The following is an 18,017-nucleotide window of genomic DNA, read 5'->3' as shown; positions in this document are numbered from 1 at the left end:
CACCAGGGTGGCTGTCCTCCCGGTGACACACGGTGCGGCCACAGGACAGTAATGGCCGGGTTGATTGACTTACGGGCTGCAAAAGTCTAGGGTAAGTGAGAGAGGTTTTATGTGGAGTTTTTTTTCAGTGTTTTTTTGGGGCTGCGAATAGGCTGAGGACACTGACGTTGGTGTTACAAGTCATGGTGCACCTTGAAAAGTTTGTGGAGTCCCATTATTATCATTTAAGCATAAGCATAAGCATAGGTGCCCACCCGCAGTTGTTACTCCGTTATTGACCAGGACCTCCAGAAGTTACATCCACGAGCCGTGGAAGATAAGTGGGAGCTATCTTTCCTCGCTTCGCAACTTCTCAAAGGCCCCTATCATGCTGATCAAAACCGGCGCCGACCACGACCAGTGGTAGGGTCACGGGGAAGTGGATGGGAATGTTAGTCCGATACTTGAGTGATAGAGACCGCCCAATCGACTGCATCTCCGACAAAGTATCACATGAGTTTTGAGGGGGTTAGTAGATGGGTATGAGGTCAGGATTCACGAGTGGCAGTGATGTGACCATGAGCATTTTGTTTATCGGTTGAAAATTTTAAATCTTAGGCAACCGGCTGCGGAAAGATAGATAATTGATTATTTAAAATGGTTTATTTTTATCGTACGCGTGCCAGCCGAGCAGTAGTGCTATGGGCTGGACTTATCAGTATATTTTTACTGTTTTTACAATTTAGATAACCCGAGCAAATTTCAAAAATAGTAAATAAATGACGCTTTACTCTTTATAAAATCGATAGTATGATGAGTTAATACTAACACTGCCAGTTGGAATAAATTTTTACAATCATTTACGACGAAAATTATCGCGAAAAAACAGGACTGCGCGTTCCCAAAAGCACTGCACTTCTCCCATTATTATCATTTAATCGATAAAGTAAAAAAAAATCGAACCCTGAAACTCTCAAAATTTAATTCTAGATTTCATTTGGAAAGGTCCTATAAACAAAGAAGATTGAATCTTGAATCTTGAAAAGTTTTCAAAAACAAGAAAAAACTATTGAATTTTTAGAAAGAAAATTTGAGTCATTTTATTTACAGCACAAAATTCGTTTGATAATAGAGTAAAAAACTAGACACATTTTGGGGTCAGTGAACTTTAATTTTGAAAAAATGTTTATTTTTAAAATCCTTTTTTGTCACCAAAATCGATAAAAATCGAAGTATCTTTTTAAAAAAATTAAATATTTTTAATTGAAAAGACCAAAAATTCTAAACATTTATGATCAGAAAACAATGACAAAGACAATGATTGGGCAACACTAAAAAATCTAGATTTCGTACACCAGGTGACTTTCATAGGATTTCAATTTGTTTTTGGAATATTTTCCAACAGGTAAGGTTTTTCCCAAGAAAATTAGTTTTAAAACATGTACTGGGGTAGGTCACACAATGTTCATGCACTATATTGGAAAAAAAATTCAATAATGTTTAGAAAAATAGTAACGTTAAAAAATAATAAATTCCGGGTATAATTTGATAGACATAGTTTATCTTGTTAAAATCATATTTAATATGTTAAAACTTTATTTGTACGTTGAATGTACCATCAATAAAGAAGCTGATATTGTTTTTAAGAAAAAAAAAAACAATGTTGTTATTTAGTTAACTAAGTTTATAAGCTTTTAAACAAAATACATATATATTTTAGGTAGTATTGTTAAAAAGTCGGATTTTTTCTGAAATTTGTTAAAATTATTTTTGTTTATAAAAGCTAGAGATTTATATTGCATTTTACACTGAATTTGAAGCTCGAATCACAAGTTTTTAACATTTTACTTTAAATTTGGTCAAAATTGGTTATAAATCTGGAGATTTTTTAATTTTTTATTATTTGCAAGCTTATTTAACCTTCTCTTAGTGGTAAATTGTTCAATAAATCCGAAAATGCATCCCGTTATCTGATTCAAAATTATGTTCATTGAGAAAATCATGACACTTTGAGAAGTTTGAAATAGTGACTTTCATCAAATACCATTTTTTAGTTCAAAAAAGTGTTATAACAGTAGTTTATGCAACAAGTAGCAAAACGAAGATTTTTTCTGCACGAGTTGTACATTTATCCAACGAGGTTTACCGAGTTAAATGCGGAGAGTGCTAAAAACACAAGTTTTGCAATTTAATGTCAACATTCATGTGTTTAGTAAAAACACCGTTCAAAACAACTTTTTTTTTTGAAAAATGTATCTTTTCGATACTAGTGTTGAAAAGTTACACATTTCAGCACCCATTTTAGTGCTGAAAAGTAGAACTTTCTAGCACTGGTATGGAAAGGTATAAATTTTCCATTCTGTAAACAGGCCGTTTCGTTTCTCAAAAATAAAAAAATTAAAGTTGTCAAAAATATTTAACAATTTATAAAATTTAGGAAAAAATAAATCTAGTTTCGTATTTTTCCGAACATTTTTTATTGATAATTCCTAAAAATTATCAATATTGCAAAATGTTTATCACATTTTCTTTCAACTTTTTTTTGAATATCAAAAAATAAGAAAAAAAAAATTATTTAAAACTTATTATTTTATTTTATTATTTTTAGGTCCTCAAAGTTAAATTTAATAAAACATCAAAATAGCTTAATCTGCGTTGTATTTTCTTTTATTGAAACGAAATTTCACCTTATTTTTGGAATATTGTGTAATTACGAAATATGTTCCCATGTTGCTTTAAACTTTGCATTGCATAATTCACTATCATGTACAACATTTTTCTTACTTAATGATCTACATTTCTTGAATTATTCTAAAGAACAATATCTTCAAAAAAAAGTTCAGAATTTTCAATTATTTGAGTTATTGCATTCGTTCAATCTTGATCAATTAAAAAAAATGTTTTGATTTTTCAATTTTTGATATTAAATGAATATATCAATAAAGATATTGAGCAATTCTCTACGAACACGGTCTTTCTTTAATTTATTTTTTTGTTTTTTATATCTGGCTGAAATGATATATGAAAATTCGAAAACCTGTATCTTTTGAAGCAAGTTTTTGATCGATTTGGTGTCTTCGGCAAAGTTTTTGGCATGTATAAGGACTACACTGAACAAAAAAAAAATGATACACGGTTAAAAAACATGGTGATTTCTAATTTAACATTTTGTCACTAAAACTTGATTTGCAATTTTCTTATATGTTATGGGGAACATCAAAAAGTTTAAGACTGAGTTATGATTTTTTGAATTAATACTGATTTTATTAAAAAATCGAAATATTGGTCGCAAAAATTTTTCAGCTTCATTTTTCGATGTAAAATCGTATTTTCAGCACAAAATCTTTTAAGAAATAATGCATCGATATTGTTGGTCAAAACTATACCACTGTGCAACATCATCCAACAGTTCAATATACTAGCCAAACAACAAAACCTCCAATTCAACGTCATGCCTCCACTCACGACTTGACAATGTGGCCTAGTAAGGACTGCTCCCTCTCAAAGTAGTCTCCCGGCGTGACGAGTCGCCGCCACAATGTCCATCGATACACACTCACACGGGTGACTTGGGTAAGTGATCTGCACGACAAATTGTCGATATCGATTTCTAGACCAGACCCTCGAATGCGACCCAACTTGAGGACCTACCACCATGCAATTTGCCCCGGGCAGGCCAACTTTGTTCGTGTCGACCGCTGCTTGTCCAGAGGGTTGTCTCAGGGTACTCCAACATAAGGTTGGCACGAGTTTTATGATTTGAATAAAATTCAAAAAAAAAGGAAGGCCGCTTTCTTCCAACCTTTATTCCTTGTTCCTAGTAGTTGAATAAAATAGAAACTCTTGTCCAGGCAAAACCTAAATCTCTCTCTTTTTTTTCCTAATGTGCATGTTCATGGTGACCTTGAGCGGTCTGTCAATTTCGCTGTCACCGTGGAGTCGTGGCCTAATGGACCTGGTCAATCCCAAGCAGTTTGGAATGTTCCTCCGTCTGACTAGAGAGTCCGCCTAGATGACTCAATCTCCAGACACCAAATTTCAAGTCGGTAGCCTCATGTTCTTGGAACAGCAAAAGGGTTCTTCACCGAGAGTCGTTAAACCCTTTTCCTTTTATTCATTCACTAATTCGAATCTATGTAATTCCGATTACGGCGTGCTCAATCAGAAGGTTTCTCCCGGGGTTGATCAATTAATTTAATAAATTTTATGGCACCTTAAAATCAACCAACCAAAAAGCGCTACCGTACGCAAGTGTCTGACTTGGGAACAATTCTCGAAAGAAAAAAAAACTCGAGAAAAAAAAAGAAACTCATTCAAGTGGTTGTCCCGGATTCCCGGATTGACGCGATTCATCAGTCACTCAAGCCCGAGCCTCTGGTGGTGGTCAATTGTTCTGTTGATTCGAGGAAATTACTTTTTGATGAAGCAGTCGGATACTTGACTCGTTGAGGTCTTGGGAAGAGAGGAAAGAGATTTCATCAGTTGTGGTGGCGCGACGACGACGGTGGCGACTGGTGATTTGAATGAATGACTAATTCGTGGGAATTGATTGGAATGAATTGATCGTCGTTGACGCGTCAATGCATCGGGAATGCGAAGTGCGTTGTTGAGAACCCCATCATCAGAAAAAGTTTCAACAAAAAACTAAAAACTAAAAACTAAAAACTAAAAACTAAAAACTAAAAACTAAAAACTAAAAACTAAAAACTAAAAACTAAAAACTAAAAACTAAAAACTAAAAACTAAAAACTAAAAACTAAAAACTAAAAACTAAAAACTAAAAACTAAAAACTAAAAACTAAAAACTAAAAACTAAAAACTAAAAACTAAAAACTAAAAACTAAAACTAAAACTAAAAACTAATAACTAAAAACTAAAAACTAAAAACTAAAAACTAAAAACTAAAAACTAAAAACTAAAAACTAAAAACTAAAAACTAAAAACTAAAAACTAAAAACTAAAAACTAAAAAACTAAAAACTAAAAACTAAAAACTAAAAACTAAAAACTAAAACTAAAAACTAAAAACTAAAAACTAAAAACTAAAAACTAAAAACTAAAAACTAAAAACTAAAAACTAAAAACTAAAAACTAAAAACTAAAAACTAAAAACTAAAAACTAAAAACTAAAAACTAAAAACTAAAAACTAAAAACTAAAAACTAAAAACTAAAAACTAAAAACTAAAAACTAAAAACTAAAAACTAAAAACTAAAAACTAAAAACTAAAAACTAAAAACTAAAAACTAAAAACTAAAAACTAAAAACTAAAAACTAAAAACTAAAAACTAAAAACTAAAAACTAAAAACTAAAAACTAAAAACTAAAAAACTAAAAACTAAAAACTAAAACTAAAAACTAAAAACTAAAAACTAAAAACTAAAAACTAAAAACTAAAAACTAAAAACTAAAAACTAAAAACTAAAAACTAAAAACTAAAAACTAAAAACTAAAAACTAAAAACTAAAAACTAAAAACTAAAAACTAAAAACTAAAACTAAAAACTAAAAACTAAAAACTAAAAACTAAAAACTAAAAACTAAAAACTAAAAACTAAAAACTAAAAACTAAAAACTAAAAACTAAAAACTAAAAACTAAAACTAAAAACTAAAAACTAAAAACTAAAAACTAAAAACTAAAAACTAAAAACTAAAAACTAAAAACTAAAAACTAAAAACTAAAAACTAAAAACTAAAAACTAAAAACTAAAAACTAAAAACTAAAAACTAAAAACTAAAAACTAAAAACTAAAAACTAAAAACTAAAAACTAAAAACTAAAAACTAAAAACTAAAAACTAAAAACTAAAACTAAAAACTAAAAACTAAAAACTAAAAACTAAAAACTAAAAACTAAAAACTAAAAACTAAAAACTAAAAACTAAAAACTAAAAACTAAAAACTAAAAACTAAAAACTAAAACTAAAAACTAAAAACTAAAAACTAAAAACTAAAAACTAAAAACTAAAAAAAAACTAAAAACTAAAAACTAAAAACTAAAAACTAAAAACTAAAAACTAAAAACTAAAAACTAAAAACTAAAAACTAAAAACTAAAAACTAAAAACTAAAAACTAAAAACTAAAAACTAAAAACTAAAAACTAAAAACTAAAAAACTAAAAACTAAAAACTAAAAACTAAAAACTAAAAACTAAAAACTAAAAACTAAAAACTAAAAACTAAAAACTAAAAACTAAAAACTAAAAACTAAAAACTAAAAACTAAAAACTAAAAACTAAAAACTAAAAACTAAAAACTAAAAACTAAAAACTAAAAACTAAAAACTAAAAACTAAAAACTAAAAACTAAAAACTAAAAACTAAAAACTAAAAACTAAAAACTAAAAACTAAAAACTAAAAACTAAAAACTAAAAACTAAAAACTAAAAACTAAAAACTAAAAACTAAAAACTAAAAACTAAAAACTAAAAACTAAAAACTAAAAACTAAAAACTAAAAACTAAAAACTAAAAACTAAAAACTAAAAACTAAAAACTAAAAACTAAAAACTAAAAACTAAAAACTAAAAACTAAAAACTAAAAACTAAAAACTAAAAACTAAAAACTAAAAACTAAAAACTAAAAACTAAAAACTAAAAACTAAAAACTAAAAACTAAAAACTAAAAACTAAAAACTAAAAACTAAAAACTAAAAACTAAAAACTAAAAACAAAAAACTAAAAACTAAAAACTAAAAACTAAAAACTAAAAACTAAAAACTAAAAACTAAAAACTAAAAACTAAAAACTAAAAACTAAAAACTAAAAACTAAAAACTAAAAACTAAAAACTAAAAACTAAAAACTAAAAACTAAAAACTAAAAACTAAAAACTAAAAACTAAAAACTAAAAACTAAAAACTAAAAACTAAAAACTAAAAACTAAAAACTAAAAACTAAAAACTGGGTAAGTGATCTGCACGACAAAAACCGACAAAAACGGAAAAAACTACAAATAAACGATGTAAACGATAAAACGACAAAATTGAGAAAACCAACTTACTTTGCAAAAACGACAAAAATGACAAAAATGACAAAAATGACAAAAATGACAAAAATGACAAAAATGACAAAAATGACAAAAATGACAAAAATGACAAAAATGACAAAAATGACAAAAATGACAAAAATGACAAAAATGACAAAAATGACAAAAATGACAAAAATGACAAAAATGACAAAAATGACAAAAATGACAAAAATGACAAAAATGACAAAAATGACAAAAATGACAAAAATGACAAAAATGACAAAAATGACAAAAATGACAAAAATGACAAAAAAATTACAAAAGTGACAAAAAAAAATCCAAAGCGACAAACAAAAAAAAATAACTAAAGTGACCTTAATGACAACAATGCTAGAAATTACAAAAATTACAAAAATGGATATACTTTTCTTGTCTTTCATAGATTTTATCGCACAAAATAAAACAGATTTGATTTTCTTTTTAAATTGTTGGGTTCAACTCCCTTCCAGTAGACGATGCACAGCATTCAACTTCCCCCTGGAATAAAAAATGACATTCAAATAGCTAGTTTTGCCCTTCCGTCGTCCACAAACCAGGCCACTCATCACGCGGTCTTCACCGGTCGTCATTTTTCAACCCATCACTCATCGTGTCTCCGCATTCGTTGTGGCTCTGGTCTGGCCTGCGATGACCAGGAACGGGCCAATTTAACAGGTGCCTTCATCTCCCGGTCATCACGTGGCCATTCCTGCTGCTCCTGTTGGTTGTGGCCACAGCAAGAACACCGAACCATCAATAATATCTCCTCTGCTGCTGCTGCATGTTGGCTATTGAGCTTCCGTCTTACTCATCACTTTCATCGGCACCCAAGAAGCCACTTGGAATCTTGAAGCTGCCTTCGCAAACAGGTCAGCAACGCCGGGGAGTGCGATCGGACTGCGTTCGATGCTATCGAAGAAGACGAAGGTCGTGCTGGAGGAGTTCTTTGGAGGAGTGAGGAGTTGAGTTTTTTGTTTCAATTTCCTGAAAGTGCTGAACAACGTTAGTGATTTCCCAGAGAACAGGCCCAAAGATTGCGTGAAGCAGTGGCGGGAAAGAAATTATGATTGCTTTTGCTGCCTCCTCACTTTATATTGTTTTTTTTTTCTCTCGCTGCATCTCATCTTGGGACCCCAGCATCATCATCATCAACCGCCTCGTCGTTCGCCGTCCAGCCACGATGGTCGTCTCGTGACATCGAGGAGATCGAGATAGTGGCTATAATTTATTATTATTTGCATGTAGCTGTACATTTCTCGTGGTAATTACTCAGAGGATGCTCAAACAGGTATCTCCCTTAACTTGGCCAGGTTGGTATTCTGCTACCGCTGGTTAGTGCATTAATTATGACCCGCAACACCTCTTCAGTCACCTGGTGGCTGAATTCCTGTCCCCCGAGAGAGCGTCAGCCGCCCAGCTTCCAGCCGCAGATATAGAGATGTCTGTCCATGCAAAACTAATGGATTATGAGAGATCTCCCGTTGGTTGATCCCAAAAGCCACCGCCCAGCAAAGTGACAACTATTCGCACCAACCAAACCAGCCTGCGAGGCAAATCTTTGGGGGGAATGGAATTTATTTAATGGATCTGTTCGCATCCATCAGGATGATAGGAGGACCGGCTTGGTGGGTTGTGTTTGGCAGAGGCACAACTTATATCTGCTGACACCATCGGGAGCTGGTCCCTTCCCTGAGGGGGAATTCACAAACTAGTTCCGAGACGGAAGCCCGAGAATGCATTCTTAACGGTTGGTGACAACTGCAATTTGAGGGATTGGAGGAAATTTAATCTTTTAAACATTTTAAAAACATTGTATTTCTTCATTGCTCTCGGCATCGCCACTCCTTTCACCAACTCTGCCAATCCTCGAAAAACAATTATCCCTAAAACTACACTCGCTGCATTCAACCACTTTCAAACAAGAATTCATGGCAAATTTTTCAACCCTTGAACAACCCGTCGCCGGAACCCCCTTCGCGGAATCACTTCCTCCCAGCAGCAGTGGACAATCGTAGAAGAACACCACCGGAACGTCCCACTTGCAGAATCCGACGTACTTGTACGAGAACGATGCGTCGTCAAACTGCAAAAAGGGCACAATTTCACCGTCCTTGGTGACGGTGACGCGACCTCCGCGGTGAATTGCTACCGTCATCATGAGTGGCTTGTAAATGTTCATCACATCCCGCAGGTGAAACGCTCCCAGATTGATTGGGTTCATCGACGTTGGGATCGTTCTAGGAAATTTTCGGATGTCCGTTCGAGTGTTGTCGTAGTGTGCCAAGGCTGGAAATTAAAAGTTCAGAATAACTTGAACACTTCAACGTAAAAAAAACACTCACCAATTTCCGTCATGGACGTTTCCGAGTTGGTCGAAACGGATGTAAATCTAATCGCTGCATGTTTGTCTCCCAAAACACCAATTCTCATACGGGTCACTCCTTTGTCATCGGTTTGAACATTTTTAAACAGGCTCGTGTCAAAGTAAGGATGTGCGCTGTAGTAACCCGAGTGACTGTTGAACTGTTGACATCCATGGAGTCGTTCAAATTCGTTACCTAACAAAGAATTGGCAGCATTTGGCCGAATTAAAAGAATCAACGAAAGAACAAAGACTGGCAGAAACATCTTTACATTACTGATTGCCAGTTGCAACTAAACGGCTAGAATGATACCTTCCTAGAAGCAGAACCTTCTTATCAATTCTTTGTTTTGGCTCGTTTATAGAATAAAGCGAAATCACTCGCGATAACAAATGTATTGAAATTTGCACTGGTTTACGATGGAACATATTCGTCTGAGGCATATGCTTTCAAAAGCTTGTTTCCATTTTCAGCGTACTAGTACCTTAGTCAAACGTTTATGTTACTATATGGTCGTCTTGCTCGACTGTCCCCTAAAAAAATTGTCTATTGAATTTTTTATCACACAAAATTAATTTCGTTGTTATTTATTTTCGATTTTTTTTATATTTTATCAATAATTGCATCATTTGCGCCAGACTTTAGGTTGAACCCAAATCTGATACTGCTAATCAGGGTGACATTGATAAGATTTCAATTTATTTTTGAAGTATTTTCCAACTTTTAAGGTTTGTCACTAGATTGTCAGTTCTAAAACATGTACAAAAGATCCATGCAGTATTTTTGGAAAAATGTCAATGGTGTTTAAAAAAATAGATCTATGCGTTGAAAATTCTTATTTTGAATTTCGGGGTGACTTTGATAGTCATAGCTTTTCTTGTAAAAATCAGATTAAAAGCGTTATATTATTATATTTACGTCAAATGTACCATCACTAAGGTTGCTACTATAGTTTTAAATAAAAAATCGACGTTTTTATTCAGTTAACTAAGTTCATATGTTTTTTTTTCAATCAAAATACAAATTAATTTTAAGTGAAATTGTGTAAAAGTCAAAATTTTGTCTAAAAATCTTTAAAACTTGTTTTATTTATAAATTGTTCAATTCATATTGCATTTCAAATTTAATTTGAAGCACGACTCAAAAAATTTCACATTCTATATGGAATTAGATTTCTTCTGAAAATAACTACAAAATTGGGGATTTTTTCGAAACAATAAAAAAAATTCTCATGTTTAATTTATCGTTTCCTAGGAGAGTTGGCAGCACTGCCAGGTGTTAGTTCGGTGTTTTGATGCTCCGTATTTTTTTTTGTAATTTCAAGCCGTTTTTGTGACCCTCTGGATGAGGTTTAGTGTCCGAAAGAAAGCTAAAATCGCGTTTCGTCGCGGGTGATTGGAGTTTAATAATTTTAAAACAAGTTTATGCAGAAAAGAACTTTTTTTTCGAAACCATTGGCCGGCATTGTTTTTATTTTGTACCTGGCCTGCAGCAAAGTGCGTTGGCAACGTGAGGGCCAACTTCTCGCTTTTTGTCATTCCCGCAGGGAGGAATGTTTCGTTTTGCAGCTGCTGCATGGGCTTTGACAGAAGCTCGGCCGGCAGTCAGCGCCGTCAGTTTTACGCTCGTTTTTTTTGGTTTGCTAAAAAATTGAGTGAAAAGGAAAGAAATGAGCGACTGGACGGAGAAAAAAAAGTGAAAAGGAAGAAAAAAGAACCAACTCAAACCATGTCACTGATGGAAGTAAACATAGGCTGTGCGGTGTATCCTTTTCAAACAATTAATTCAATATTTCTTTCCAAATTTTTCCTCCTATTTTTATTTATTGCTTGTCTATCTAACGAAAACCTCTTCAAAATAGACCCCCTTCCTCCCGCCCCATGTCAGTTTTTCTCATCAAACATTCAAAACGTCTTTGCGATCTTAAATAATCTTAAATAATCTATAACTTTCCGTCCTCTCTTATTTAATTTTGATATATTCTGAACGATTTCAGCAAGGTATGAAGGTAAATTGTTAAAAGATAAACTCCAGAGTTTTTTTTGAAAAGGACCGATAAACTATTGTCTTTCATATGTTTATAGGACCTAATAAAAAAAAACTCGAGAACTGTAAAAAATTTAAATGATGTATTATATTAAATGCTACACTTCACACACCCTACACAACAACAATGCAATTATTAATCGGAGCGATTGGTACGGTATGTCCACGCATCCTTCCTCCCCTGTAGATTCTTTGAAATGTGATCCGTTCTCAGAATCCTCTCTGCGGTAAACACAACGTAGTAGGGCTGGCCGCTTTAATTTTTGTGATACATTTTCGGGTGTTCTCGGATGTACTGCAATTATTAATATTGACAAGAAAAGTGCTTGGGGCGTCATCTAATCACAAGACTTTCCAGCATGCTTTCATCGGACTGGCTACGTTTGTGTTAGATTAGATTAGATTAGATTAGATTAAATTTATCGTTTCCTAGTGGAAAATTGTCCAATGAATCCGCAAAGGCATTCCGATTTCCGATTCAAACTAATTTTTTTTTGAGAAAATCATGACACTTTGAAAATATTAAAAAAGGTTTTCATCAAAATTTTCTGAATTATAGTAAACTAACGTTTTAAACTTTTCAAAATTTTATGAAAACTTCTTCTTGAAGTACACTTCCCTAACACAGTGAGTATGATTCTTTAGCATTCCATAGGTATTTAATTTGTACTTTTCATTTTGCGGAAAAATCTCAAACCTATCAGAGTCACACCGGTTTACGGTACTGGAAATGAGGGTTAGAAATATGTGATTTTTTAAGAAAAAAAAAATTATAGCCAAAACCAAAATTATTGAAAATTGATAAATCAACTTTTCAGTTGACTCGGACAATTTTTTAAAATGTTCGCTAATTTCAATTTATAGGCAAATAAAAATGTTCAACTTTTTGCAACTCAAAATTGCTTCGTGAATCAAATGCCCTCAGAAAATAAAATATTTTTAAAGAACTGATCAAATTTCCTTCAACTGTCTTTTTTTGGCTTTGTTGATCGGGCAACTGATTGATAAGATACTGCCTCAGTTAAAATTTTGTTAAGTTCGAAGTTTCATGCAAAAACAAGTTTGACATTATTTTTTAATGCAAAATTGAATTTGCAATCGAAAAGTACTTTACAGATTTTTTGATAAAGTTTGATTTTAGCGAAATATTTGCAGTTTTTCAATTTTTAGAAATAGTGACCATGAGTGACCATTTCTAAAAATATTTTTTTGAAAAGTTTGCTATAAAATTGTCTAAGAGACATTGAAGATTGAACCTCGGGTTGCTGAGATAGAGCCGCTTTAAGAAAAAGAAACACGAAAATTGAAGTTTTCTTAATCTCACCAAAATAACCCACCATTTTCTAATGACGATATCTCAGCAACTAATGGTCCGATTATCAACGTTAATACATGAAACATTCTTGAAATTTTCCGATCTTTTCGAAAAAAATATTTTTTGAATTTTTTTTAATCAAGACTAACAATTTAAAAGGGCCAAACATTGAATATTATATTATATTATATTATTAGTTAAAATATGTCTTGTGGGACCCTAAGACGGATCGAATGAGACCAGAACGGCCCAAATCGGTTCAGCCAGTCCGGAGATAATCGAGTGCATTTTTTTCGGTGCACCGACTTACAGACATACAAACGCACAGACATTTGCTCAGAATTTGATTCTGAGTCGATAGGTATACGTGAAGGTAGGTCTACGAGGTCGAATTAAGAAGTTCATTTTTCGAGTGATTTTATAGCCTTTCCTCAGTAAAGTGAGGAAGGCAAAAATCAAAAAATCAAATTATTCGCTCTACAGCATTGCCTTGGCGTTCTCGATTGCGAGATTCCTACTCGAAACTAGGTGTTCGAAGGCTTGATTGTTGAGGCAATTGCAAACCTCTTTTTACACCTTAGCTTCCATCCATCCCGGGATTCGAACTGACGACCTTTGGATTGTTAGTCCAACTGCCTACCAGCAACTCCACCGAGACAGGACCCAGGGAGACGACTCCTACACCTGGACTGAGCTAACGACCTAACCTTTTTTTTTAGGTTAGTCCGGGGCCAACATTCACTTCCCGTCCGACGGAAGGCGTGATCAGACAAATCTCGTCTCTAAAAATGCCACCAGGACCGTCTGGGATCAAACCCAGGCCGACTGGGTGAGAGGCAATCACGCTTACCTCTACACCACGGTCCCGGCTCCCGGCTGTTGATATGATGATATTAAAAAAAAAATATTGTGAAACGTTCAAATGCATTCCAAGCACGCATATTCGGCAAGCTGCTAATTACAATAAATCATCACGGCCAAACAGATCCTCACAAACCCACGAGATAATTGAAACCCTGAGCAGCCACTACTGACTGCGTTGCACAAAACAACCATCCAAGTTATTATTTTTTACGTTCATTTTCCACGTCCGAACTGATTTACGACCCAAGTGAAATGTCATTCCGTCAATGGTGGCGCGCAGCTCGTTTATGAGCTATCCGAGCCGAAATGGTCATAATCGTCCCCGAGGACACAGCACCGTGAAGAAAACGTCATTCAGTTTCGACCCTGAGGGACTTTTTGCCGATGCGAAATATGAACAAGCAATAAAACTTGAGAATAAATCGGCCCTTCGTATGTAAGTGCGAGTTGAAGTTGTGTGTGTCACTAAACGTTTCTTTGCCCCCAAGGACTTGATGGAAGTGCACTCTGGAATGCATTCAAAAATAGGGTTTGTTTGCAAACTTTGATAATACTTTATGTTTATTTTTTGGGTTACATTTTGGTCATTATTTTTTAAGCTAAATTACAAAGACTATGATATTAAAAAGAAAAAAAAAATTCCTCTCACAAACCCAATGCAATTTTACAACCAAAAAACACGATAGCGATCGACCCGCAGACCAGTGCGCGATGTCAATCTGGGCTCGCCTTTTAGTGCTTCCATTTGGCCTCGTAACCACCTTCTTTCAAGTCAGTCAGCCGATCTGTTCTGTGCCGAGAACACTCACAATGGTTGGTTATGAAAGAGCCTTGCGCAGGTGCATAAATCAATCTCGCTGGAAGGGACTTTCTAACCCTTGAGTTGCAATTTTGATTTTTTCCTTTTTTTAACTTTTGTGAATCTAGATTCAAGCATTTTTTTTAAATTAAAACAAAATTTTCGAATATCCATTGGTACATATGTCGTTTTATGGGAAATTTAATGTACTTTTTGAATCTGCAATATTCCAAAAACATAATTTTTCGGAGCAAAATATCATTTCCAGGGTAACCACTCAAATCCCATTTTCCAATTCCCGACTTTTCCATAAACTCAAAAATAGGCATTTCTTATCTAAATAATGATTAAAAAAAATTTAAAAAAAGTTAATGTGAACCCTCGAAAAAAATATGAACAAATTAAAAAAATCAAGCTATTTACAATTTTTGCATAAAAGCAATTCAACAACAAACTCCTGAAAAATACTTAAAAAATTGAAGTACTCATTATTTTAATTCAGAGAAGAAAATCAACAAATAAAAATCTTTGAAAAATAACCGAAAACATAAAAAAAAATATAATTTCAATGTTAATTTTTTAACTGGCAAATGTTTAGTTTTTGATACTTCATTTCAACTGGAAATGGCAAAAGTTAAAGATTCTCAATTTTATTTTGTTTAAATTCAAAGAGTGCATAAAACATAATTTCAAAGAATTTAAAACAAATATCTAGGAAATTGCTTAAAAAAATTAAATTACGACCAACATTCAAGAAATTTTATTTTTTAATGAAAAAAAACTAATACAGAAAGTCTTTGATAAAAAAAAGTCAAACTCGTTTTATTTTCAAAGGCTCCAAAAGAATGAAGGGAAAAAAATCCTTTCTAAAAAATACCTCAGGAGACGGCCAAGGAAAGTGTCATGAAAAAAAATCTTTTGCAAACCAGATATACTTTTAAACAATAATTTTGACCAATATTAACAAAATAGAAAATAATATATTTAAAAATCTGATAAATAAAATTTTACTTCCAAAATATAAGCTCAAAAATAAAACAAAATCTAAAATTTAAAGATCGAAAGTCTGAAAATTAAAAATATATGAACTTAAATACAGTTTGTATTCCAAAATCATCGCTAAAATTTCACTCCGAAAAAAATTCATTTCCGATATTTTTATTTCTTCTCAAAATTTCTAAATCTTTAACCTTAAATATGACTTCAAAAATTGTGACATTAAAGACTTTAAGAGTTTGAGAATTTATGAATTTAAGATTTGATAAAATTTTGTTCTTTTGATTATTTTTGATTTTATTTTTTTTTATTTTTTAACCTGAATTTAATTTTTTTTTCTAATTTTTGAATTTCTGAATTTTTGGAGTTTTTAATTTTAGATTTTCAAAATTTAAATTTAGAAATTTCAGAAATGTTATATTAAAAAAAAATAAGGTTCATAAAAAATCATTCAAATATGAAAAAGAAATTGAATATTCAGTGCTGGTAGCAGATGTTAACAATGAGTTGAGTGTAAGAATAAATTAAAGAAATCATCAACAAAAATAATCCTTTCATGAAGATTATGCCAACGTTTCTTATTAAGATATTTCAAACAAACATTTTCGGAAGAAAACATCAATTTTGTTTCAGAATCGAAATCGAAGTTTTTGCACTTAAAACAAATATAGTAATTTTTTGATAATGTTTATCTTTATAGCTCGAAGGTAATTCTATCTATGTCAATTATTTTATTTATAAAATTTGCCATCCGCGCGAAATTCGCGCCAACAAATCCGCGCGATCCACGTCGTCCGTAACAACCCTGAAATTTTGATATTGATTTTTTTAAATCAATTCTGATGTATCCAGTTGTCAGTATTAAACTGTATTATTTTTTTTTTCAATGAAAAATTCAGTTTGATCAGATTCCATGTTTTACAAACTTACCTTATGCGAAATGTTCGAAAGGACAAATTCTTTAAACATATTTGCATTAACTTGAGTTTTTTTTTATTTATTTACTTTTTTTCTTTTTCAATATTTTTTTCATGTTTTTAAAACGTTATTTTCATTCAGAACGAACAACGATTGGATTTTATACGATATTTAAGTTTTTCGAAAACTGAAAATCTAGAGTTTTTTTTGAAAAGGTATTTTTATAGGACCTAGTCAAAAAATATTCTAGAAATCTAGCTTAATCTAAAGTATTTGACCATACTCACAAAAAAAGTTTAAGATAAGCCTATAGAAAAAAATCGAATTAACTTTGTTGCTGTTTTAAGTTAAATTTGTTTTAAAAATTGATTTTGTTTGATTAACAATATTATGAAAATCTGTATCAAATGCAATCAATATTTATCAGGATTTTCAATGTATTAAATGGTCTTTTCATTCTGACATAGGTTGACATTGTGAAAAGAACCTTAAATTTTAAAATAAGTTACTGAAGAAAAATTTTGTGAATTTAATTTGAAAATTGTACAAAATATGACAAAATTATTCAAGAGTAAGAAAATAATTTTCATGCTTGGAGTTCCCGACTTTTCCCGACTTGTTGACAAAAAATCACAAATTCCCGACTTTTTCCCGATTTTTTTTGCGGATTTTGGCGAATTCCAGACTTTTTCCCGACTTGAGGTGCCACCCTGCATTTCAAAATTACGCGTTTTTCGTAATATTTTTAAATATATTGTATTCAATTCATTATCTAAATTTTGCAAAACATTTCCACTGCTAAGGGTTAAGAAACCACGAAAGCAACCCCTGCCCGAGACACCATCACACGTCGATCGAATTTCGGGGGGTCCTTCGAGGAACAAAAAGTGTCCCAGAAAATCGGATTGGAATCGGTCAGCTGCCGGAAAAAAAATCGGAGATCTTGGGCCGATAAAGATGTTGGCATTGAAGTGGAGATTCTTTTTTCGTTTTTTGCTGTTCAGAAAACCAAACTGACGTTTTGCGATCGATTCTGGGCGGCTTTTGGCGATAGCATCTACCGCGGGCACGCGGTGATGAAGATTACCGAGAATCGGGACAGACATGTCGGGGAACACCAAAGAACTTCTCGGGAAGGATCAAGATTATCGAGATAATTTTAAGTTTGAAATTTAAACAAAATGTTTAAGGAAATAAGTTGGATTTTTTAAAAACTTGGTATTTTTTTCTAGTATTATAAAATTGCATCAAAAAGCATCAATCTTTACGTAATCATGAAAGGCAAATTATTTGGCAACTTGTTTGCAAGATAAATTCTCAACAACAGCAGGGTAGCGTGCTGCAGAAGTCAAAACAGAATAATAAAAAAAATGACAAAACCTTTCCCCGAAAACGCCACGGAGCGACGTTTTTGGTGACGATTTTATCTGGCGTCATATTTCTTCTCAACGTCCACAATATCGGCCCCGATCGGCCCCCGGATTTTTTATACTCCGATCCCGCCAGGTTGTTGCTGCTGGTGTCGAGCAAATGTTTTCATGTTTCTTTCACTTTATGGGGGGTTTTGCATCGGGGTGTCATTTAATCGTGATAATTTTGAAGGGGAAGAAATTTATTTATTATTGCTTGAAGGGTGCTGTTGGACGTCAAGTCAATTTAATTTAATATTGAACTCATTTTTCCATAGCAACTTTAAAAATTTGACGACTAACATGGTGGAAATTGGTGACCTAC

General features: G+C 32.3%; 1 protein-coding gene across 1 annotated transcript; it reads right to left on the bottom strand.

The window, feature by feature from the left end:
• Window positions 1-8,765: 8,765 nt before the first annotated feature.
• On the bottom strand, window positions 8,766-9,610 carry LOC120423916 (uncharacterized). Its single transcript, XM_039587896.2, has 2 exons — window positions 9,325-9,610; window positions 8,766-9,268 (listed from the first exon to the last, which is right to left on the bottom strand). The coding sequence occupies exons 1-2, from the start codon at window positions 9,608-9,610 to the stop codon at window positions 8,784-8,786; spliced, it is 771 nt and encodes a 256-aa protein (XP_039443830.2). The 3' UTR covers window positions 8,766-8,783.
• Window positions 9,611-18,017: the final 8,407 nt, after the last annotated feature.

This window comes from Culex pipiens, chromosome 2 (assembly GCF_016801865.2).
Source record: "Culex pipiens pallens isolate TS chromosome 2, TS_CPP_V2, whole genome shotgun sequence".
In the NCBI taxonomy this organism is placed as follows: domain Eukaryota; kingdom Metazoa; phylum Arthropoda; class Insecta; order Diptera; family Culicidae; genus Culex; species Culex pipiens.
This window is presented reverse-complemented; position numbering and strand designations above follow the sequence as displayed.

Bases quoted from the DNA above. Each gene is read 5' to 3' on its own strand.
- LOC120423916 (XM_039587896.2), bottom strand. From the start codon at position 9,610: ATGTTTCTGCCAGTCTTTGTTCTTTCGTTGATTCTTTTAATTCGGCCA. The intron at 9,269-9,324 runs GTGAGTGTTTTT...TTTAATTTCCAG, and splicing joins AACGTCCATGACGGAAATTG to CCTTGGCACACTACGACAAC.